Genomic DNA, 24,414 nt, shown 5'->3' with positions numbered 1-24,414 from the left:
GGATCAGCAGCCTCCCCACGGCAAGGATGGTCTGGAGCCACTCCTATGCCGCCTACTGCGTATCCCAGCTTTGCATATTATGGAGATGGAACAGTCAAGATTTGCCGGAGAACATTGGCGATAGGAAATGAAGGTACTAAGTACGGGTAAAGTAACATAAGATACACAGCAATGATAGATCAAAACTCTTGAATTGGTTTATAAAGACTTTCCTCCCAATAAATTTGAAGCATTTTTGCACGTAGCTCAATAAATCTTTAAATATTTAGATTTTCTCGAGCTGTTTCTCGCGTTGGTCTTCGATATGTGTCTTCGAGCTTCGTCTGTCATTCCTTCCAAACCTTCAGTAAAACCCAACACAACTTGACTAGCTCAAGTAAAACTAGACAGCAAAAGGCCCAGTAGACAGGGCTGTAGAGAGGGTCAAATCGCATTAACTTATATACCCCTCAAAACCCCATCTCATAGCTCCCTCATCTTCCAAACCCTCGTCAAAAAAAAATGACGGATTCAAACGCAATAAACACATATCCAACAAGACCTGAATTCGGGACATACAATCCAGATCAGCCCGATTCTCCATCACGACATATAAGCAGTACGAGTACAGCTATGAGAGAACGAGCTCCCGCCGCAGGAAGTCAAACAATGACCATTACAAATGAGCAGGAAGGAGATCATCAGCATGAGGTTGCTATAGCTGGGATGCTGCATTTGCAAGGTGGTGGTGATCAGAGATCTGATAGGAAGGTGAAGTGGAGGACTGGTGTTGTGGATAATGAGGGGATGGGAAAGAAGACTTCAAAATGTGAGTCTTGCTGTGAGCCATAGCATCCCTTGTTTGCTTTTCACGCTGAGCATCACTTATCTAACGCTTCCTTCGTATCTAGCATGCTGTATATATCACAAACCATACTCATTCGATGACTCAGATTCATCCGATTATTCAACATCAGACGAAGACAGTCCAAATGTACCTAATCGATATGAACGACAACCGAAATACCGCAACGCACCGAATAACAGTAGTAGTGGTAATGGTGGTGCTAGTGGTAGTAAATCGACTCGTAAGAAGAAGCATAGTCATCATCGTCATGACCATTATCATGAATCTTGTGATGGACATTGTGGAGACGGGCCAGGAGAGGCGTCAAGTGGTGGTGGTGCAAGTGGTGATCAGAATTTGGCCTCATCGTGATCTTCCTCATATGTATTTTATAAGCAAGCTGTATAGCAGGTTTAATATATCGTCGCCAGTGTCTTCAAAACAGATTGCCCGAAGCTTTTCACAGTTCCAAGTCTTTGATCTGCGAGGCTACGAAGCTGCTTTGTAACTAGATATGTCTACCATGAAAGCTGCCATGATTACTGGTGAAGGCATCTCAAATATTGTGGTTGCTGAGATTGAAAGACCAGTACCGCGACAAGGTACGTTTTAATAGCGATCACACACTAGTAGCTTGGTGTTTCTTGTACTGCAAGTGTCTTACCAATACTGATTTACATACGTAGGAGAGATTTTGGTTCGCATCCACGCAGCATCTCTGGTAGCTCTCGAAGTTCATCAACCCACGATTTTGCAAGTTTGTGATCAACACCGTTTACTCATCCTCTATAACACTTATAGAATCCAGCTGATTGGAAACTCGCTAAATCAGACGCATACAAAGGAAGATACCCAGTCCAAACTGGTTGTGATCTTGCTGGGGTTGTTGTCGCAGTAGGTCCCAACTGCTCCAAACTCCAGTTAGGCGATTCAGTAGCTGGATTTACGAGATTAACTACTCGACGAGGACGTGGAGGATACTCTGAATACGCCATCATGGACGAACTTTATACAATGAAGATGCCAGCATACATGCCATTTACAGAGGCAACAAGCTTTGGAGTCGGATACTTGACTTCTGTGCTTGCTATAAATCATCATATGAGGATACCTTTGCCACCTGCTAAAGTAAAGGACGCGGATTTCGTGTTGGTTTGGGGTGCTTCGTCTTCTTGTGGATTGTTTGCTGTGCAGATTCTTAAACTTGCTGGAATGCGGGTAATTGGGACTGCTTCTCCGAGGAATCATGACGTATGTATTGTTTTGAGGATTAATTGAAGTCGTGTGCTGCTGACAACTTTTTATTCGATAGTACGTGAAGTCTTTGGGAGCAGAATTTGTCGTAGACTCGAATAGTCCCAGTGTGTTGACCGAAATCAAACGTATCACTGGTGACTCGCCCTTGAAATGGGCTGTAGACTGTATTGGCTCAGAAACCGCTCTCGCAAGTAACGCCATTCTCAATTGCTATTTACAAGCACCTTCTTAACCAGATTTCACTCAATTCATAGCAATGCGCAAAAGCATTAACACCTGGCATACCCACACAACTCGCTACTATATCCGGTGCGCCGGCAATGCTGCCTTCGCCTAGTATCACCCATCACCCAGTCTATCTTGGTGATTACATTCACGTTCCAGCCAAGAAAGCCTTCCTAGAGAACTTTGTGCAGAACGTTGCAAACCCCCTCTTGTTTGCTGGCAAGGAGCCCATCATAATAGGGAATCGAGCTTTGATATTGGGAGGATTGGATCAAGTAGCGACTGCTTTTAAAATGAGCTCTGAGGGCCGAGTGTCTGGTCAGAAACTCGTTGTAATACCAGGTTTGACGAGGCCTGAATCTGTGGTTGCTAAAATGTAACACACAATTACCGCTAAATGTTTTGATATGTTTACCTTGATTGGCCAGCTTGATAAAAACAGAGGTATTTTGAGGGTGTGTGATGAATCGATCTGGAGTATTTGTTCTGGTGAATGAACACTGAATCTATCTCCTGATGTACTGGGAGGGCTCTGAAACCATGTCTTTTCACGAATGGCGGTTTGAGAGGAGGCACTTGAAGTTCGAATTCGAGAATTCAAACACAATTTGATTTTGAGGAAACTAACTGGAATAGCAGCAATTCTGTGTCTATAATAGGTAAGAGAGCGTCCAATCGCAGTAGTTCATGGGCTGTAATGTCAGTAACTCAGTGTTCAACCCGCTTTCAAGTTCAATGACATTACTCGATCGAGCTAGACCCTTCCGATCGAAGGATCTTATACAAGTCAAACCAAAGACTCAAACACCATACCGAAACTAGGTGCCTACTTTCGCTGTCTTCAGGACTTTGATAGTTGAGAAAGTCAGAAAGTCTGACTCTGTAAGGCTTTACGGCTTTACGAGCGAGTCAAGGTGGGTGCAAGCGAGGATAATATTATTCGAAATATAACAAAACCTACGCGTGACACGCTCGTTCCTTTCGTTGACTGTCGTTGAACTTTCAAAATTCTCACTTTTTCAAGTTTTTGCAAAGATGTCGTTTTTGGAAGCTTGCTGCCACTGGTGGATCGAAATCCAGACTTTCACGCTGCAGAGGACATCTTGTCATGACGAACGGTGTCATTCTATCCACCGGCAAAGGAGCTGAACGAATTTACAACTCTGTTTGCGTCACTTGAAACGGATGCAGTCACAGTAGTGTACATGCACTTATGAGATACCAATGGGGTGCCTTACTGAGTCCATCTTTTCGATGTGGTGTAGCAGAAAGGCCTAGCATATACAGCGAATTCACTCTATTCATGACGGTCGAGAATACTTCTGCACGACAAAATGTACTTCATCGATAATGACAAATCCAATGATAGGAGGGACCTCAGGAATAAGTGGATGTACACTACTAGTCACGTCCCAAAGCCAGCAACAAAAATCTTTTCGCTCACGCATCCCATCCCACTCACTGAAGCACTGAACAGCGGGGCCTCCAGCTCCTCGACTTTCCACGGAGTTATCAGTATTCCGAAAGACGACGTAGTCCCTTCTCCACCTCTCAACAATACCGCTCACCTGCAGCAAATGCCACAGCAAAATTAATTGGATTTTCACAATTTCACAAGCTCCTAGTACTGACTTTCTGGAAGAGATATAGCTCTTCAACCCAGTAACTCAGCAGACGAAGACTCACCTTCAGCAACTCCCACCCCAAGATTAATTGGAAGTTCACTACCTCCTGGTTTTGACTTTGGCGCTCAGATTTATTATGGTTCTGTTTGGATACCTTCATTCGAAGATTATTACTTAGCCAGGGTTGAACGCAAGACAGTAGAGAAAGGAGAAGTAGTGGCTAACAAGGACTTTAGAGAAAGAAACGTTGAAATTGAAATACCTCGAACTTTCCATGTCCAATTTGCCATGAACTGGTCCGTCTGTATATCAGCGGTGCATTGTTGGCCAGATGGACAGTTAGTTTTTAAGGAAGTCGTATCGAGCGAAGAGGAAGTCAGAATACCGCTCAGGCTATGGGATGAAGAAACGGAACAGGAGGTACTTATTAAGTCAACAAATCCCAAAGCAGCTCTCTCGTTGACCTCGTTTCACGTTTTACGCAACCCAGCGATGTCGTACTCTGATTGAGTTTAAGAGCTCCAACCCTGGGAAGAAACTGATCTTTTCGCTGTCATCCACTGCTAATATGCTGGTTGTTCATATTGCTCTACCTAAGGAAGCTAGGACCTTGTATACTTCGGTAAATAACCACATTAGTTAGCCAATTAAAAGTGTAGAGTCCTCACTGCTTCCCTAAATTATACAATCCAAATCCAAACCAGATGAACTAATGGAGACAGAATCATTGATATAGCACCAAAGAATCTGTTAATAGGACCGACGAAATACGTGTTTGACCATACTATAGAAACAGTGGCTGCAGTGTCGCTGGATTTTAAAGCCTTAGCCGACAGCAACGACCCTTTAAACCAGAACATTCTTGCTAGCCGATATGAAGTAGAAACGAAGCAATCGGTCGTGCAATACGTCTCACCTAAAAGGACGTTTGTTGCTTTTATTGACTTCTCAAATAATTGCACCGAGATGGCAGTTGCCAGCCGAGACTTGGTTGGTTTGCCTGAATATGTTTACCTCTACAGAATCTTGACTGGAGCCAAGGTCTTTGCTGAAAGTTATGCTAAATCTGTCATCTCAGATATCGCAAAACGGTCTACTACGACACGGCCCGGGATGTCCAGGACATTTCGTATAGCATAAATAACACTCTTCAAGTGATGGCATGGCCGTGGCGTGTCCGCATTGGTCCTGATTTCGGGTGCTCTGTAACGTGGCTGGATAGTCAGTTTCAGGCGCTGTTCCTTGAAGACGATACAACTCTTCAACAAACGTTGCTTTCTAGCTATGAATCGCAGTCAGTGAGAAGACAGTTTCCAGTTTTGTGGAATCAGCAGGTATCGGTTAACGAGCTTTTGACTGCATCACTACTGACGAACTGTATCTGGTCGGACGAAATCCCAGTGATTCTGAAGAAGTCACAGTCATCACCATCGAGGACTCTTGGAATTCCATGTGTTCCAAAGTGAACTGTATCGGATGGAAGTTTACAGATGCAAAGAGAGTGATTGACATAGTGGTTAACCGAATCTATGAGTCAATCCAGCGACAACGGGTTCAAGGCCGCTTCTGAAAGGATCAAGTCCTCTTTGTCTGCAAATCCTTCGGTAATTGGGCTAGTTAGAATTTCCCACTTTGATTTCGAGTGGACCACCTGATAGCTTTTGTCGTACGTAGGACCACACTCATTTCGAGTTTCTGACGCCTCTCTTGGACCAGAATTCTCAAAGCTACCCAGATTCCCGAGACCGAGAGGGATTAGGGTGATTTTATGGGAACTTGATGTCCTGACGCTGGTTTAATCTACGGTTTTCTTGATAATATGAATTGAACATTTTCCTGATGAATAGACGTGATTTCAGTCAAGACTTGATAATGTTTATTTGAAGAAGTTAACAGTGTCGAAACTCGTTCGCTCAATGGCCTTCCATTGTCATGGTGAATCGCCTTCGAGTGAAGAGTTAGTGTTGGATCTACTCAACAGACCGGCTAGACAGGAATTGTCCAGTTGAGTATCGTCATTACAGCTCTCACACGTATTTAGTACCCTTTTCGTTGGGTGCAGCAGCCAGTACCGATGTTAAACCACTAAATCGACAACAGTTCCATAACACGTATTGAACGCGTTCCTCGTAAGGCGATTTATACGATATCTCACGTATATTGTTTATATTCGCTGCCTTCAAATCACCAAAGAGCGATTCCTGATAAACTCTAGTTCCAATCTCTTTAACAAATCGCTAAAAACACACTTTGACTCAAAATGTTAGCCGGAGACAGCAAAATGAAGGCGGCCATGGTCACCAAGGCTTCCATTGAAGACGGCATCGAAGTTCAAACAGTTGATAAACCTGTTCCTGCCAAAGGTAACTACATTTGTTTTTGGTGGTTGCCAGTGTTTGTAGTTTCGGCAGAGCCCAGTCTGATACAGCTGTGAACTGCCTTACTGACGATTCCCATTATCATTATGCAATAGGAGAAGTACTTGTCCAAGTCACGGCATCTGCAATAAATCCCGTGGACTGGAAATTGGTAAAATATGGAGCTTACAAGTCGTATCCTGGTCCAGTAAGAACATCATTTACTCCTAGGAACTTCTTTCCAAGTTATCTCATCTTATAATCTGTCATTATTGTAGCTCGGTTGTGATTTCGCTGGTGTTGTGACTGCATTGGGAGACGATGTCAAGGACTTTGCTGTTGGTGATGAAGTCATGGGCTTTACAAGGCTTATGGAAGCTGGACGCGGTACTTTTGCACAGTTTCTAGTCGCGGAAGCTTCATGCTGTATCAGGAAACCAGCATCTATGCCCTTTGATGAAGGTAATGCAACAGCCATTCTTGACTCATGTATGTGCGCTCGTTTTTTGTCTTGTAACTCACGATCCTTACGCTCTAGCTTCGACATTTGGTGTCGGATCCTTGACTGCAGCCCTCGCACTGTTTTTCCATCAAAAACTGGCCAAACCATCAACGTCACCCAAAGACCAGGGTTATTATCTTGTTTGGGGAGCTTCAAGTTCTGTCGGATTGTTTGCAGTTCAATTGGCCAAAGCAGCTGGTTTCCAAGTCATTGGAACTTGTTCGCCCAGAAACTTTGATTTGGTGAAATCGTTTGGAGCTGATTTCGTGTTGGATTCAAACAAGGTATCAGTGATCTGTGAGTTGCTTCTTCAACTGATTCTAACTGTGACGTGTGATTTACAGGAAACTGCTCTTTTGGGAGAAATCGACAATATAATAAAGGACGTCGAGCTCAAATATGCACTTGACTGTATTGGAGCTGATACAGCACTTGTAACGCTACGAGACAATTTCCTTTTTCTTGTCAGCTCCCTGATACCAACGTTTCTATTCCTCCCAACTAGCATTGCGCCATAGCATTGGCATCTGGAGGAATATTGTGCACTATCGCCGGTGAACCAAAATCATCGCCTGAAGACATTGAAGTCATTCCAACCTTATTGGGAGGCTATGAAAAGGATGTCAAAAAGAAACGGTTTGTTGAGGATTTCATTTTGAATGATTTGAACAGTTTCTTGTTGAAGAAGGGTAAGCTTGTTATGGGTTGGCTTCAGTGCTGTTAAAGCATGCAATAAGCAAAAAAACTGAATGAACAATCGTTATTGATAGGTTTGATTAAAGGAAACCCTACACAAATTCTTGATGGTGGTCTGAGTGCAGTCAAGGAAGGCTTTGAGTTGTCCTCAACTGGAAAAGTCTCTGGCAAAAAGCTAGTGCTTTTGCAGCATACATAAGCTTGCAAGATTGACCTGTTTGTTTCAGAATTTTCAGTCCTTCACATTCAACATCAGCATCTACAGTATGTTATAAAAATCAACTAATAAACACAATCGAAGAGAAGCACAGCATCTTGCAGTTGAACAGAACCTTTTTATCGATTGTTTACGTTGACCCGATGTCCTTGTCTTTCTATTATATCATATCCACTTCTTTTCAAACACTAACATTTGAATACGTCCTACCTTTGTAGTTAGACTCGAACGTCAAACACTTTTTCAAAATGGTATGCCATGAAGCTGTGTCTACCGGACATCATGGCGAATGGAAGAACAATCATACCTGAACGTTTAAGTTTACTTTGTAACATACTCTCAAATCACCACCATTCTTCTTCCCCACTACACATAGTGTAGCGCCGACCACACTTAGCTGTCACTGATAGCGAAGCATCAACGAAGAATAGCGAGAATCTCGCAAGGTTTCTCAATTGAACTCAATTGATAAGAACCTTGCCCACAAGACTTCCTTCATAGGTATAGCCTGCACCGTTCAAACCACCTTGATATCCATGATGCAGTGAAGACTTTCACAAACACCTAGAGATACCTTGGCCGTTGAGTGCGCATATTGACTGAGGCTGCAACACTACCTTACTGCGAGAATCCCATCTGCTCCATACAGACTCTTGAAGAGAGTCAAGCGCATCTGTTTGATGATGATGGGTTTGTTCGTACATTAGTGAATTGCATAGTTTAATGTTGATGTCATCCACAAGAGAGAGAACCCGAAACATACCAAGAATCTGGCCACTATGTAGACTGCTGAGATTTTATAGTAGCGACTACTTTACATCCTCCATTAAGAGCACAGGGTTTGTCTGCGATGGATGGGTTCAAATATTTACGTGGAAAGAATTCTGTGTCAAGGCAAGTAATGCGACCGAAGCCCGGACATGACACTTGACTGGTGACTTGTCATGCGGAGGATGAGACTGGCTAGCAGTGCTTGTTTCTTTCTCCTCCTCTCCTACTTTGGTTGTATGTTGGGAAAGAATTTGTGGGGAAGGCGGTTCACGAAAGGTCTACAGCGTCTCAGACGTTCAAACTTATGCAGATGGAATCTGACTCTACTGTATGTGGAATTCCATAGCGACTCTCCCTGACAGGCAAGATCTTGGACGGTCAAGCACTTCAACAACTGCCAGTGTCGAAGCTGCTTCTACGCGAGACAGTCCTCTGAATGCAAAGTAGAGAAGCATCACGAAGTTAAGAATCTAACAGTCACGTAGTGGTTGAAATTGCATCAAGTGGCAGCCCTGCTTCATCCCATTAACAGCATGTCGTGGTCTGGTTCTATTACAGCAAATATTCTCTTTACAAACACTACTTCTACTACTTCTATGACTTTCCCCTTCACTGCTATATATAGTAAACTTCTTCTATTGAAGCTCCAACTTAATCTTGACATTCATAGCAACCAACTCTGTGCACAAGTACCTAAAGACATACGGAACAGCAATAATCGAAACATGTTTACCAGTCCCACAAGACCTACAAACAACCCTTTCACGTGGTCCCAACACACCAACAGCACCACCCTGAGGTTTCAACGACATTGTAGACAGGAGCGATCCACATTTCGAGCATACATATTGCTGAGAGTAATCCGAGCAATTCATTAATCGATCCTGCAAGAGGAAGGACACTCCATGAGCCAGCAACGAGTCACGTTCCATTTCACCGAATCGGATACCACCAGCTCGTTTACGACCTTTAACGGGTTGTTGAGTCAAATTATGTACGGGTCCTGTGGTACGTACTTGGAACTTATCAGACACCATGTGACGTAGACGTTGGTAGTATACAACTCCTAGATATATATCGGCTTTAAACTCTTCTCCTGTTATACCAGAATACATGGGCTCGTTGCCATGATAGTTATATCCTGATTGTCGTAATTCTTCACCAAAGTAGTCGGCTGCTATATTGGTTTCAGAAAATGTGAAGGGTGTAGCGTCCTGTGATATACCGTGCATGGCACCAGATTTACCGGCTAGAGATTCTACAAACATACCAATTGTCATACGAGATGGGAAGGCGTGGGGGTTGATGATTACGTCGGGTATGATTCCGGATTCGGAGAATGGCATGTCGACTGATGGCCATCGTTGAGACATGACTCCCTTTTGGCCGTGACGAGATGAGAACTTGTCACCTACTATGGGTGAACGTGGTACTCGTAGCTTTATAAAGACTTTGGTGACATAGGTTTCGTCACAACCTGAGAGATAGAACAATTTTGTTAACAGCGTAAAAGGCGACTTTGACGAATCTTCTACAAACAAATAGTCTCACCAACAATATTGACTTGATCCACATAAACATCTTCCGACCCTTTATAATTTACAACCTTCACCATTCCTTTAGCTTCATCCACATACGCATACATGGGATCCTTGGCAGTCAACTTGACTCCAATATGCGGTAACCCATCAATATCCAAGAATTTAGATACTTTGGCAAGATCGAAGGCAGCGGCCCGTTTAGCACCACGTGCGGTTCCATCTCGAAACTTTAGTCCAAAGTAGCATGGTTCGCCTCTCTTTGCCATATCAGACAAGTCTACAAATTCGCCCTTGTAGATGATACCATGTCCAAATCCACGATCGTGTGATGAGCGGGCAATAATCATGGCGTCTTCCATATCGTATCCAGTGTATGAGATGACTGCTACGACGGCGTTCATTCCGTTTGGGTAAGAGTCCATACCGTATTCTTCGTATAGAGACGGCTTGACAATGGGTACTTGAGGAGTTACGATACGGTATAGCTTGTTATCGGTACGATGAGGGAGGTTGTGAGCTGCTGTACCCATAGATTGCTTGCCCATCTGTATAGTTGAATAGAGAATAAATACAAACAAAAAAACTTTTGGTGCAAAGCTTTCAGCACTTGCGTCATACCTGACACTGGTACATGTTACGTGGCGACTGATTGAAATCAGAAAAGGGCGTCATGTTGGCTATTACACTCAACATGTTTGTAGGAGCCACTTCAATATGAGTTGTGAGACCTGGTACTATGTCTTCAGGTAGGCAAGCAACATCCATATAAACCTGAAAAAGATTAGAATCGTGTCAGACAAAACGAACATGTATCGAGTGACGATGTAAACAGATAATTCCTGTATCGATTTCTCACCTGCTCGAACGTTCCAACCATATCAACAGTTCCAGTTGGAATGTACTTGACTGGTCTCATCATTCTAGCTGGTGCTGAAAACAAGAACAAGCCAGGATATTGTCCACCTTTAGATGGAGGTACCCAACCAATCTCCAAATCCATCGGTATCTAAAGAAACGTTGGACAATTCGGTCAAACCTTGCAGATACGTTTGGACAACATTGGCAAAAAAAGAGTGACGAGTACCAATGCATGCACAAGACAAGCTGATGACGAAAGTGAACAAAAAACAGAGCCCGCCGACACTCACCCCTTTAATTCCTTTGACCTTCCATAACCTCAAAGTCTTCGATACTTGTTCTGCACATTTGGCAGTACAATATCCAACAACTCGGCCATCCAAGAAAATTGTCAAGATGGTCCTTTCTTGTCTAGCCTTCAGCTTAAATAGATTCTCGCCATTATCATCATCCACATCCATACGATCATCTCCATTTTCTAATGCTTCACCATCACCCAAAGCAGGTATGGTTTGCAATACTCCTAATTCAGCAACAGCATTCGGAACTGTGCTCGTATCAATAGGATGTGTGACGACTCTACAACTATGACTTAGATGGTTGAGTAGACCACATGGTGATCCATCTGGAGTATGTACTGGACATAAGAAGCCCCATGCTTCAGGTAAGAGTTTACGAACTGTTGTGGTTTTCAGTTCTGCAAAGAAGGCACCACGGTGTATGGATCGAAAATGCGACAGGTACCGTAGAAAGTTGAGTTTTTCGGCGACGATGGTATATCCTGATGTTTGCTGCAAGTCTAGACCACTATTTGTAACCAAGTTACCAGTGGCTAGAAAGTATTCCATCTTTTTACCGATATCAATATTTACTTTGCTCAAGGCTTTGAGTAAGTACTTGCCTATAAGAAAAGTAGTTTGAGTCGTCGAGTATCAATGCCAGCAGTAAGGCCTTCATAGACAACTTACGATCATGGAAGTTCACACCCATAGCATTCTTCCGCAAATCGATTTGAATCTGGGACTTCCATCCTGTAAGAATGTCACCAATCTTCTCCTTCATATAAGCCACATAGAGGAAACCACCCAACAAGACTTCTTGGTGATTTGGAGCATCTGGATTGTCGGGCGAGCATTCACCAGCAACCAGAGAATACAGCTTTTGTAGCATGAATCTAATAGTGCGAAATAGGAGAGGGTAGTCTAGACGCAAACATCCCAACTATTGAAGTTGTAAATTTGTCTTCAACCAACTCAAACTTTGCTGCCAGCCAGCACGCAGACTCTTCATAAAACCACTTAACGCAACAACTCACATCAATACATCAAACTTGTCACGAGGAGATTCCAAATGGACGAGAATGATCTGCTTCAAGAAGTCCAATCCAACTTGTTCTTCTGTAGCATCATCAGCAGAATCTAGCATGACTGCAAACTTGGATCCCAAATAAGCTAGACATGATTTACGAGTGGACACAGGGTACCTCCTAAACGATCGTAATAGTAACTCGACTCGATCCGTCAAGAAGGAATCATGATAGCGGCCCATCATGATTTTTTCGAATATTTCTTTATCGGATACTTCTTTTAGTGCCTTTAATACTAGGAGGTATGGTACCATGAATTCCTGTTTACGGTAGATGAATCGTATGGTGATTGCACCGTCTGTGCAGTAGTGGAGGGTGATAGTTTGGGATGTTTGGTCGTGTCGTACGGATCTCATTGCGACACCGAATGGAGTATATGTTGGACCTCTCTTTTGGAAGGAGGTTCGTATGATGGCTGTTGCGTTGTTTCGGCGCGGCACAATGAGCAAACGTATCAGCCTTTCGATACCGTTTACGATGAAGTAGCCTCCAAATTCATCAGGGTCTTCCTTCATTTTGATGAGCTCTTTTGGCGATTTACCATCCAGATGGCATCGAGTTGACTATTGGAAAAGATTGTTAAGAGTGTTTTTAGCCAAAACAATGAAGCATCTCTGAAAATTCCTACAGCTACAGCAGTAAACTCCTTATTGAACCACACGAGTACTTACACGGACGAGTATGGGAAGATATCCAGCAGTTTTGACTTCAGCCTGTACAGGACCTCCATTGACAGTCCAACATATCTTGAACTGTAATTGAGCTCGATATGATATACCTCGTTCTCGACATTCAGACGGCAGCACCCGTTTCGCAACAGCACCCTTAGTGCCAGGCAGTGATGGTTTACCTATATTTACATTGGCAATCCACACTAAAGAGAGTGAGCAGATCAGCGTCAATGTCAAAGATGTCATTTCTTCAAGCGAGAGGAGCGAACAAAGCATAAATCCAAATTCATATGAGGTGATAAATGAAGAATCTACAGCAATTCATACTCTCTAGTCTGTTTCTTCCACGTTCACCAGGACCATTCTCCGTTACTGGAGTATCAAACATGACTCTGTGACCTATATCAGCGACAGCCTTGTCGATGAGGCCGGCAGTTGACGTTCCCCATTGAAATAAAGCATTAAATGATTCTACATGAGGGGCGGATATTTTGGATAGTCGAGCGTAATGTGGTTTTTTGTCTGAAGGGTTTAGAGAGAGGGTTTCTCTCTTAATGTTTTCGAAAGATCCTACTCGTTTCTCTGCCTTGGATGGTGGTGCTTGACCAATCTCACTACTCGCCATCGTTGCTTTTCTCCTGTGAAGGAAGCTTACGAGGTGAACGTTTTGTGCAAAAAAAAGTTGGTTAAGAGGAAGCTGAGTATCCAGAACACGCACAACTTGAAGGTTTAGCATTATATCCAGACATGTAGCCTTTTCATATCGAGATTTAACGCGTCACGAAGCTTATACCGCTAGAAGATCCAAGCTCTATTGAGAGTTATTCGCAAATCGCCACACTTCTGCACATCAGCAGTCAGAAGAGACGTACGGCGAACTTGAATACCTTGATTACTTGCTTACTCGATCATTTAGATACATGGTAACTTCCGATCAAGGCAAAAGAGGAGTTTGAAACAAACAAGGAACGAAACGAAAAAGAAGCCACTTGTCGAGCACCGAGGAACACACCACGTAGCAAGGAACTACAAAGTCAAGCTCGGAAGTCTAGTATCGAAGCATACTCAGAGGCTTCATTTACAGCCGTCCTCTGATTAACTTTCACCGGTTAAAAGGTCTGATTTTGTGCTGAAAGCTCAAAAGCAGATGCAAACGTAGCCAGAGCCCAGACAACTGTATATACCTGTTGCCTCATATTGTGGATATCAATATCATTGTGGAAACGTCATATACTACTTAAATACCTCTCTGTCTCCCTTGTCGCCTCTTGTATTGATTTGGACATTGCCATCCCCCATCCCCGGAAAAAAATCTCACAAACTGTCTATAAGTTTGTCTATACAACTCCTCCGACACTCCATACTCCCTCTCCTCTCTTCAAATCCCTCCCATATCGATTACCTCCTCGTAGACCACCTACAAACGTCAAAGGTCTATTCGTAAACGTCATCTCCGAAAAAGTAGCTTACCGAACAGCGAACACACCCACCGAATCTCGCACCGTTTGTAAGTAAATATATTGAAGCATGGAGGAATTTGCTTATCATCAACCTAAACCCAAGAATCAGCCGCAAGGCCAGGTACGAATTGTTGCCCGACTTTTTTTTTTTGCTCTTGGAGCTTCGTTACAATTGTACTGCCATCCATCACAATCACCTGGCAGATGAAGCTGACACTCAATCCGTCACTCTAGCTGGCTGCCATGATGCGTCCAAGGCAGGATTGGGAGTCAGAAGTACCAGCCCAGAATGCCTTTGCAAAGGATGTAAATCGTTCCAGCTCAGCACCTCCATCCCAACTCGTCATGAATGATAGAGCAAGGGTATGTAATGGCCTGAGCGCTATGCCCTTATGTTTGGCTTTGATACTCACTGCCTTCAACAAATAGGAAATGGAGGAATCACAGTATGATGGAATGGATCCCCGAGTCGATCCCGAATACGCCCCATACTATTACATGAACTCTAGGCCAGATCCGAGGCTAGCATCACCTTCATATGCCCAACAGAACAATCAGCAATGGCAAGTTTGGGCACCACCTCCTCTCGGTGGCAAAGGAGAAAACAGCAAGAGAGAAGCTGTCCTATCACCAGCCCGATCAGACTATGAAACATATACTCATACTGGATATGAGGACGAATACTCTATCGGCATGAATGGCCCAAGAGGCAATGGTGGTGCTGGTGGTAGTGGTAATCCAGACGACATGTATCACGGCAATGATCAAGATGTACCAGAGCCCATGTCTGCTCGTGAACCAACAGGATATAAGACACCAGCCAGAGATGTAGGAGGTGACAGCAATGGAATGGTGACGACTCCTTCTTCAGCACCACCAGACTTTAGGATGCATCCGTTGTCTCCCATTCGTGGTGAGAGAATGCCTGCCGAGTACATGTCCCCTAATAGAGCTAAACCAGACTCTCGGATAATGGGTGAACGAGCCTGGAATGGTGAACTGGCTTCTCCTCAATCGTCATCACGATCTGCACCGCCACTTGTAGACGATCCCATGTCTCCCAAACGTCGGCTGATTGACTTGATACAGGACGACTTTCCACGTACACCTTCTCCTTTATTTGCAAACCAAAGACCATTAAATGATCCTAATACGCCATCTACACCGGTAGATGGAGACAACAAGAAACATGCTCTGCAAGAACAGCTCAGAGAGCAAATGAGAGCTGGACAGCATGATGCTCTGGACTTGGAGCGAGATGATGAAGATGCTAGAGTTGCTGCTGTGCTATCGGGTGTATTGGCTGAAGACAATCGAGCTGATGTGCCTCAGAGTCCATCTTCTCGTGCTGCTTCATCGCCTCCTGGCCCTCAGTCACCTTACATAAGACAGCAAATGCCTGAATATGCAAATCAAAATGCATTGATGGGTGCCATGCGTAATATGTCGCTGACTGATGTGAGTTTTTGATGCTAACATTTATATAGCGCTTGCTCTCGTTTTTGGCATATTCACCTTTCCTGCCCTTTTCCTTTCAGGACGAGTTCGACTACAGGATGACAGGACGAATGCCTAAGAATCCATATGATAGGAATTATGATCCAAGAAGTCCTGGATACGATGGTTCAAACAACTACATGATGGGTATGTTGAATGCGAGAAAAAAAACAAAGAAATTGTGAAGCAAACTTGCTTGTACTAATACAACAATACTTGATGTGTTTAGATCAAGGAATGAGTCCATCCGGTGGTGGTCCATACTCATATCCTAGTTCGCCGCGTGGTAGAGGTAAGCACTCCATTCAGTAGAGAACAGCATCCGAAACGGAAAAATGACCTAAAGATGAATCAACTCTACAATAGGACACGAGATGCAGCAATGGGATCAAAGAGGGACGTATGACCAATCCTTTAACCGACGTAACTCGAACAGTCTCGGCCTGTCGCAAACAAACCAATACGCATACGCCGAACATCGTAAATCACTCCCTGCCAACTTCACAGATTACGCAGCATTAGAATACGCAGCAGCTCAAGCTGCAGCTGGTAAACGAGCTTTCGATCCAGCTCTCATGGCTGCCTTCTCCATGGCCTCAGCAGGTGTCGATCCTCGTATGAATCCATACGGCGTCGATCCTCGTCGAGCAGTCACCGTCAACATGCCATTAGGAGGATCATCTGCATCAATGGACAAAAAAATGAGAATGCTGATGCAACAGCAAATGATGTTCCGTGAGCAGATGATGATGAGACGGGATTATAATAATGGACCACCGTCTCCAACGTCCATGGGTTATGGCAGTAGTGATCGTGGAAGTGATCGTGGTAGAGGCAGAATGCATCAGTCTAGTCCCCCACCAAGTTTGGATCCTGGTCATGGTATGCGAAGTCCTCTGTTGGAGGAGTTCAGAAACAACAAGAATAAGAAGTATGAACTTAGGGTACGTTGCGCTGCCATTCCGTCTCACCTATGTGGCCGTTTTTTGTCATCTGAAGTGTCGATCTTGGAGTTTATATTGGAGATGTCACAAGCTCTTATGAACTCACCCTCTGTCCTCTACTCAAATAGGACATTGTTGGCAGTATAGTTGAATTCAGTGGCGATCAACATGGATCACGATTCATCCAACAGAAGTTGGAGACTGCATCAAGTGAAGACAAACAGATGGTCTTCGAAGAAATATTGCCCAATGCCCTGCAGCTCATGACGGACGTATTTGGAAACTATGTCATTCAGAAGTTCTTTGAGCATGGTGTGTATTTGATGCGAATCGCTTTTTTTGTGCTGGCATCTCACAGCCTGTACCAACCCAATTAACCAACCCAATTATAGGCAACCAAATCCAGAAACAAGTACTTGGCAAGCAGATGGAGACCCATGTTCTCTCTCTGTCCCTGCAAATGTACGGCTGCCGTGTAGTCCAAAAGGCATTAGAGCACGTCTTGACGGATCAACAAGCTGCTCTCGTACATGAATTAGATGGACACGTCCTGAAATGCGTCAAGGACCAGAATGGAAACCACGTAATCCAAAAAGCTATAGAAAGAGTCCCAGCCGAACACATCCAATTCATAATCGATGCCTTCCATGGACAAGTCTACTCCCTAGCCATTCATCCTTATGGATGTAGAGTCATCCAAAGGATATTCGAACACTGCACCGACGATTTGATGCAGCCACTATTAGAAGAGTTGCATACGTATGCCTTGAATTTGATTCAAGACCAGTATGGCAACTATGTAATCCAGCACGTCTTGGAACGTGGCAAGCCGGCTGACAAGGCTCTGATTGTTGCCAAAGTCAGAGGGAATGTCTTGCAGATGAGCAAGCACAAGTTCGCTTCTAATGTAGTGGAGAAGTGTGTTGCATATGGCAGCAAGAAGGATAGGCAGATGCTGATTGACGAGGTGATTCAGACAAGATCGGATGGGTAAGCTTTGTTTTTGTTGCGTAGAGCGGTTGAAACCCAAGTTATGCTTGCTTTGATGGTGGTGTATTGTTTGGAATGATGGCATTTTGGTCGCAGATATGCTTGCTCAATCTCTATGACTTGAATTTTGGCATGGACTTAGAACAAACTTTCTCCTCTCACTTTAGCACCTCGCCTCTAATAACCATGATGAAAGACCAGTTTGCGAACTATGTAGTTCAGAAGATGCTAGATGTGGTAGATGGTGACCAAAAGGACATACTGGTCACGAAGATCCGACCTCATCTGCAGTCTCTGAAAAAGTATACTTACGGAAAGCACCTCATAGCCAGTGAGTAGCGCCCTCTGATTCTTTGAGATGATGATGAGATCATTGTGGCGCAACTCTTGGTTGCACTGGCAGGCCTCTTTGATATGTTCGAGCTCTTTGGCTCACATCCTTTTGTTTTTTTTGCAGAGGTGGAAAAGATGCTGGGGTACAATGCTGCTAATGGACTGGCATTAGGACCACCTAGTCCAACCGATGAATGATCGTATAGTCCTTTATTGTCGTCTCGTTTTTGGGGTTGGAGAGTAGAGTTTCTTCCCAAAAAATTCATGTTTTGGAAGGTAATTGTGTTATTGTGTTTGTTAGACCCAAAAGAAAATATTTCGTTGTTGTAATAATGTGTAAGATCAAGAGAACATTATAAAAGAGTTGAATCATAACAGTTGTTTTATTGGCTGCAAGCACGAAAAAATTGAGGTTCATCAAAACATTGTAAAAAAAAGGTACGCAGCTATGTTTCAACATGACCTTACGTGTTAAATAAATCCCGAATCGTGAAATATCAATGTCTTGTATATGGATTTAGGTGTTTCCGATAGTTAATTCACCTTCTATCGGCTTATGGGTGTGAAAACGCAGTTGCCCAAGGCTTGCACGTGGCGAGCAGAGACAGCTGGAGGAAGATTCAAGGGTGGGTATAATGATATTGACGTGTAATTTTGGTATTGGTATTGTTGTCTCGTTTCATCTGTCAAGAAAGCTTTTGTATTGAAAGAGTTACAAATACGACATGCGATATAATATTTGCTGGCCTAGAATTAACTTTGAACATAGGATGAAATTTGAGATGTTCGTAATATTCAATGTTCACTTGTCTTTCAGTACTAAGTTCTCATGGCCATCATTGCAAATCATGGCAAATCACCACCATCAACTCATCACTCTTCTTTTGTTATAGATAGGACAATGGACACCATTCGTGGACCTACAAAGATCTCAACAAGCAAGTCATCGACTACTGGATTTGCTGACAATGAAACTCAGATAACAACTCCAACTGGAGCAACGGCAGCTCCTGCTAACGAAAACGTGACGGTTGCTACAACACTACCTCAGTTAATTGCTCTTATTACTACCGAAGCTGCACGGGGAGAAAGTAGTGTGAATTTATCGCAACGAGACCTGACAGAACTTCCTCCAGAAATCGCCCTCTTGACTTCGAAAGAACGGTAAAATCAAGGAAACGACTTTTGTTTGGTGTTCATCAACGAGCATTGCCTGACTCTTTCTGTTTTGAAATGCCATACTAGATTGGGACTAAGTAGCAATCGGCTCACAAACTTGCCGTTTGAGTTCAAGTCGTTGAGGAAGTTACGGTACCTGAACCTGAAGTCAAACCAACTTCGAGAAGTACCTCAGATTGTAAGGACAGATATTTGTTAGACGATACGTATACTTCCACGCTTTTGCTTCCTTGATCATGACTGACGAATCCTCTTCATTCCACCAGTTATGTGAAATGGAACACTTGGAAATACTTGGTATAGTCGATTGCGATTCCTCGCTCATCTGGATCCAAAAGTGATCTTTCAGTAGCCACATTCCTTTCCTTGCTTACGCTCATCTCTCCTGCAGACATCAGTCGTAACAAGATTCGAAGATTGCCAACGTCATTCGGCAAACTCATGAATCTTAGGGTGTTGAGTGTTGCTAGAAACAGACTCGTCGAGCTGCCAAAATATATTGGAGACATGAGAGAACTGAAAGTGCTGAAGCTTGGTAAATCAAAGTTGAGCATCCTCGAGATGCTGGAGCCATGCTGATACTCCCTCTCGTTGCAGAATACAATCCGATTGAATGGCCGCCCCCGGACGTAGTCCATGCCAATTCAGACATATCCACCGATGCTTGGCTCAAAAATTTGAAGGACTACTTGCTGCGAGAAGGTTCTTTGCTAGTTCGATACCCTGCCGGAGGCACAATGCTAACCAGTCAGTAACTCTATTAGGTGATCGCAGAAGTGCCATGAGAAGGCTACCCTCTCGCGAAATATTATCAACGGAGAACAGGCTAGAGTCTGAACTGGGTGCTAACTGGAAAGAATGTGATACACTATGTGATTTATACTTCAATGGGCGACCGCCATTGAAAGAAGTGACAAGTCGAGGAGATCGGGTACTGGATATATGTAGAACCGTCGCCTTTGCAACAGCACAGTTATATCGTGTTGTTCGTCAGATGGTGACAAACGCTTCAGATCGAACCATCGCAGAAAAGGAAGCCATTGCTCTAAATAGACAGTCCAGAAGGTTGATTGCTCTCTTGATGGAAACGGAAGAGCAAACGAGTAAAAGTGGTAAAGCTGGTGATGAAGAACCGCATACTCGATTGAAAGCTGTTGCTGCTATGGCTGCCACTGAAGCACGTAGGCTAGTAGTTGAGGTGACAAAGCATTTGCCTGTGTTGCTAGTCAATCGGGATCCAAGGCAACTTAGGTCTATGCTTGTATCGTGGTATTCTGTCACACTCGAAGTCGGAGAAGCTTTGCAAGCCGCAACAGAGTTAGCAATTGCCTCACCTGTCGTCATGAGCGCCCCTCATTTAGGTCTTCGTATGGGCGGCTCATCGTCATCACCACCGCCATCACGTCGCAGTAAAGAGATTGGGTCCGTTGGAACCTCGTTACTGTCTCTAGATTCGACCACAGCCCTAACCCCATCTCCAGCCACCTTATCCGTATCGAATGCATATAATACCACAGTAGCAGCTATAGATTCTACGTTCTTGTCGATGGCCGATAGCGCAGCAAAAGCCACATCGCAGATCCTAGTCATGTTGAGAGATATTCCTGAGAGGTTGTCGGTTACTGCTCTGACTGGACGTGGTGGTAGTACGCCGTCTAGTCCTAGTAATACTCCTAGTAATTTCGTTTCTGAAGGTGATGCCGTGGATGGAGTATCGAGTGTTAACGCTGGTGGTAAAAAGTCCTTGTCGGGACCAGATGGTGACATGTCAGCTCTGATAAAGAAGGCCTCAGATGTGACCGCGTCGCTCGTACAGACAATCAATGAAGCAGTCAAGCAACAGAATCCTATGTTACAGACGCGAGTCTACGCTGATGTGGATAACTTTGTCAAGGTATGTGGTTGCGTTGGGTCGAGCAGCGCTATCAGTTTTGAGAAGATCTTCACTAGCGTCTTCCTGATTGTGGTTTTTCTGTTTTTGGATGAATGTAGACTGTAGTACAAGTCAGTGTTGGAGCCAGAGATATGGCCAAACGATACCCACTTAGTTCACAAGTTCGAGATGGGCTTCAGCAGGTTACTAGATCGACACGTGAACTTGCAGCTCATTTATCTAGAACTGGTGCCGCTGGTGGTATTGGTGGAGCTGGAACTGGTTCATCCATCACGAACGAGTCTGGTCCTCTTACATAATCAGTGTAAATAGGTAACATACATGTTCAACGCACTTTGCTTCTGTAAATAGATGTCTCATGTAAAGACACAGAAAGACAATAATTGAACCTGTCTGGAACGTTGCGGTGGCCAACCAAAAGAAAAACAGATAACACAATTCAGAAGTACCCTCCATTTTGCGGAAGTTCCAGACAACTTGATTTGATTGACATAAAATATTTCTATACATATATTCCAACTGCCAAGAATAGATACAGAGTTCCAAACCCTACCAACGAAGCAACAAAGGATGGCGTTTCAGACTCTATAGAGTGTCTAAAGCTGAAGTTTGGCATGAAGAAACATACCAACGAAGAGTGAACTCAAAGCAGCCAGGCCAATTTCCATAGTCCAGCTTCGTGTTGATTTGGTTTGCATGACTTCGTATCTGCAAGAAGTAGAAATGAGCCAGAAAACCTCTCAATGTTTTCCAAGTATACTTTGACTGTTTCCGCTTGCAACCACATGACTCTTTAATACACAAAGCCAACCAGACACAGAATGAGATGAAATTCCTTACAATAAGAATGCGCTTCCACCAGCGAATCCAATGAGCAGTAAGATTGTAGCTGCCAATGCGAAATTGAGGCTGGGATTTGATACTGGGATCCTAAGTCAGGCAAGAACATGTTAGCATTTACTATGCAATGGAACCATGACATTACGAATGCACAAGGATTCGACTGAAGGGTTGTTGGGCCAATGTGACGAATGTTCGAATTTAATTTACGTACAGTTCATTCCATTGCTAAAGGAGTGAATAAAGAGATAAGAACTTAAGAAATGCTCAAATTACAGGTTCATGACGTGATGAATATAACTTGTTAATCTCTTACTGAAGACATGGTGAGATTGATTCCCACACAAACCACTCCAACGATGAATGTCTTTACAAGGATTCTAGGCTGGCGAGAGCCTTCTTGGTTGATTCTGCTACAAGATACGGAAGCAAGGTCTGCTCTTCCTCTACTTTCTCCCTTGATCCAAGAGTACGTATTGATGTCAGGTTCGGAAATCGGAAGAAAGCGTCAATGAGCTTAAATGCTTGTAATGGTTTTACTGACGCGTCTTTATTCTAGTGTCGAGGACGTTTACTATGGATGTATCGATTTTGACCCAAGACGTGAACTGAGTCGAACCAGCCACATCAAACAACAGTTGAGCAAAATGTTGCTTCCTGATGCGACAAAAAAGAACACATTCAAATGTGATTACCTTATTAGAAAACATTTATTTGATCTGCAATCTTGCTTGTTCGGATTGCCGGCATCGAGTCATCATCATATACATGATGTGACGAGCTTGGATGACTTCAGATTACAAGTTGTTGCTGCTCATACAGACAAGAGTCCTGGTAAGCAATACGTCAGAGTAGTTTCGGTTGGCTTTTTTTGTCTGTTGTCTTTTTTTGTCTGTTGTCATGCGTTCCACTTCTGCAGAGCTCGATCGCTAAGCTTCTTTTTCTTACACAGGTCGTCGAGGTGTAGTCGTGATTGATAGCATCACGACCCTGTTCTTGTTTCATACAATGTCGGAAATCGCTTCATTCTTGATCGGTTTCAAAGATCTTGGAGGTAGGCTACCAAAGCTGCTTCAAGCCTAACGAGGGGGTCCTTGAAAGGAAGAGTCACACCATCACATATCTGTTAGATACATTCCGATGCATTATTATACATCACACCGACGTACCCTTTCCGAAAATGATCTTGTCACCTTCAATCATGTTGGCAGACATGTCAACTACCGTGTTGGATGTCACACCGTATGATGATGGTCAAGACTCTCGACTATTAAATCGTGGGCGTTTGAATTTCATGCATGCTAAAAAGTCAGGGAGAGGTGTTCAGGAGGTATGGTTGGGATGCTCCAGTCGCCATCGACGAACACCAAATGAGAACAAGTCGCCTAACAGCGCCTTTTAGACTCGATTATACTCTATTGAGTCCGATGGTCGTATACAGTTTGAAGAGATTGTGTCGGCACCTGCCTCTACTGCCATTATCATGTCTGCTCAAGAGACAAGGAGAGCTGCTAGTGCTGCTCCAGTGAGTTTGAATTTTTGTGCAGCGACAAATGCCAAAAAAAGATTTCGGACTGGACGTATGACTCTAAATCCCAATAGGATCCCACCGCTGGCCTTTCATTCGAGCTCAAATTGACTGATGAGCAACGCAAATCTAGATCAGAAGTTGCGTTGCCTTATATGGAAGCGCAAGGTATGAGTACGTACTGCGATTTGCTCCTTTTCTTGTTTGTTGGCTTACTCGCAATATCTCATGTTCTCACACTGAATGAATAATATTTCTTAGTATCAACACCATCCAAGGAGATCATCACAGTGTTTGATGAAGATGTTTCAGATGACGATGATCCTGACTTTGATTTAGAGATATGATGTTGAGAGTGGACTGTATACATGCGATGTACATGTTTGCAAGATTATATTGCTGTTTTTGTTGGCATCTGCTAGCCTCCACAATGGTACAAAAGGTGACCTTGTTTTCTGGAATTGAATTTGGAAATGGAGCTCTGAGACGGTTCAGATTGGTTAACTGACTCCTTTCAATTATACTCTAGCACCCAAACCTCATTATTGCACGGTATTTCAGAAAGCATCTTTTGTGTACATATGATTTTGTCGCAACTGTATACAATATAAACATACAAGTTACATAGCTTAGTTACATGGTCGTACAAGTTACATTACAACCCATCAGCGCTCATTGAATTCGAGACGTCACAATCTAAAACAGGGCGGATGCACCTTAAGAAGTAGCGCGCTGCACTCTCAAATCCTCTTCAAGCAACAAAAACTCGAGAATCCCCAAAGTTTCCAACGTCTGCCGTTTCGTTCCATCATCATACATATTTCTACGGCCTATGTC

At 43.7% G+C, this 24,414-nt stretch overlaps 7 protein-coding genes across 7 annotated transcripts; 5 read left to right on the top strand and 2 right to left on the bottom strand.

Annotated features, from left to right (window-relative positions):
- Positions 1-501: 501 nt before the first annotated feature.
- On the top strand, positions 502-1,198 carry SmJEL517_g03378 (uncharacterized protein; the record flags this gene model as incomplete). Its single annotated transcript, XM_031169306.1, has 2 exons — positions 502-808; positions 891-1,198. The coding sequence occupies 2 exons, from the start codon at positions 502-504 to the stop codon at positions 1,196-1,198; spliced, it is 615 nt and encodes a 204-aa protein (XP_031024751.1).
- A 142-nt stretch (positions 1,199-1,340) lies between these two features.
- SmJEL517_g03377 (uncharacterized protein) lies at positions 1,341-2,688 on the top strand (the record flags this gene model as incomplete). Its single annotated transcript, XM_031169305.1, has 5 exons — positions 1,341-1,428; positions 1,513-1,583; positions 1,628-2,077; positions 2,139-2,274; positions 2,351-2,688. The coding sequence occupies 5 exons, from the start codon at positions 1,341-1,343 to the stop codon at positions 2,686-2,688; spliced, it is 1,083 nt and encodes a 360-aa protein (XP_031024746.1).
- A 3,526-nt stretch (positions 2,689-6,214) lies between these two features.
- On the top strand, positions 6,215-7,687 carry SmJEL517_g03376 (uncharacterized protein; the record flags this gene model as incomplete). The annotated part of the gene is made up of 7 exons (XM_031169304.1): positions 6,215-6,296; positions 6,407-6,498; positions 6,569-6,752; positions 6,829-7,076; positions 7,137-7,226; positions 7,298-7,481; positions 7,563-7,687. 7 exons carry the CDS (start codon positions 6,215-6,217, stop codon positions 7,685-7,687), a joined length of 1,005 nt encoding a protein of 334 aa, XP_031024745.1.
- Positions 7,688-9,111: 1,424 nt separating this feature from the next.
- SmJEL517_g03375 (DNA-directed RNA polymerase) lies at positions 9,112-13,537 on the bottom strand (the record flags this gene model as incomplete). Its single annotated transcript, XM_031169303.1, has 9 exons — positions 9,112-9,953; positions 10,028-10,562; positions 10,636-10,788; positions 10,874-11,023; positions 11,166-11,776; positions 11,844-12,049; positions 12,191-12,804; positions 12,913-13,115; positions 13,240-13,537. The coding sequence occupies 9 exons, from the start codon at positions 13,535-13,537 to the stop codon at positions 9,112-9,114; spliced, it is 3,612 nt and encodes a 1,203-aa protein (XP_031024744.1).
- A 902-nt stretch (positions 13,538-14,439) lies between these two features.
- Positions 14,440-18,334, top strand: SmJEL517_g03374 (uncharacterized protein; the record flags this gene model as incomplete). The annotated part of the gene is made up of 10 exons (XM_031169302.1): positions 14,440-14,493; positions 14,607-14,735; positions 14,802-15,830; positions 15,911-16,016; positions 16,099-16,161; positions 16,236-16,813; positions 16,942-17,125; positions 17,206-17,803; positions 17,971-18,134; positions 18,261-18,334. 10 exons carry the CDS (start codon positions 14,440-14,442, stop codon positions 18,332-18,334), a joined length of 2,979 nt encoding a protein of 992 aa, XP_031024743.1.
- A 631-nt stretch (positions 18,335-18,965) lies between these two features.
- SmJEL517_g03373 (uncharacterized protein) lies at positions 18,966-21,508 on the top strand (the record flags this gene model as incomplete). The annotated part of the gene is made up of 7 exons (XM_031169301.1): positions 18,966-19,300; positions 19,382-19,493; positions 19,582-19,612; positions 19,707-19,850; positions 19,913-20,017; positions 20,080-21,209; positions 21,308-21,508. The coding sequence occupies 7 exons, from the start codon at positions 18,966-18,968 to the stop codon at positions 21,506-21,508; spliced, it is 2,058 nt and encodes a 685-aa protein (XP_031024750.1).
- A 203-nt stretch (positions 21,509-21,711) lies between these two features.
- Positions 21,712-22,374, bottom strand: SmJEL517_g03372 (uncharacterized protein; the record flags this gene model as incomplete). Its single annotated transcript, XM_031169300.1, has 5 exons — positions 21,712-21,758; positions 21,838-21,917; positions 22,050-22,139; positions 22,264-22,277; positions 22,366-22,374. The coding sequence occupies 5 exons, from the start codon at positions 22,372-22,374 to the stop codon at positions 21,712-21,714; spliced, it is 240 nt and encodes a 79-aa protein (XP_031024749.1).
- Between the last annotated feature and the right edge of the window lie 2,040 nt (positions 22,375-24,414).

The sequence above is a fragment of the Synchytrium microbalum genome (assembly GCF_006535985.1).
Source record: "Synchytrium microbalum strain JEL517 chromosome Unknown SmJEL517_scf0017, whole genome shotgun sequence".
NCBI classification, from domain to species: domain Eukaryota; kingdom Fungi; phylum Chytridiomycota; class Chytridiomycetes; order Synchytriales; family Synchytriaceae; genus Synchytrium; species Synchytrium microbalum.
The sequence above is the reverse complement of the archived record's forward strand: the minus strand, read 5'-3'. Positions and strand labels throughout refer to the sequence as shown.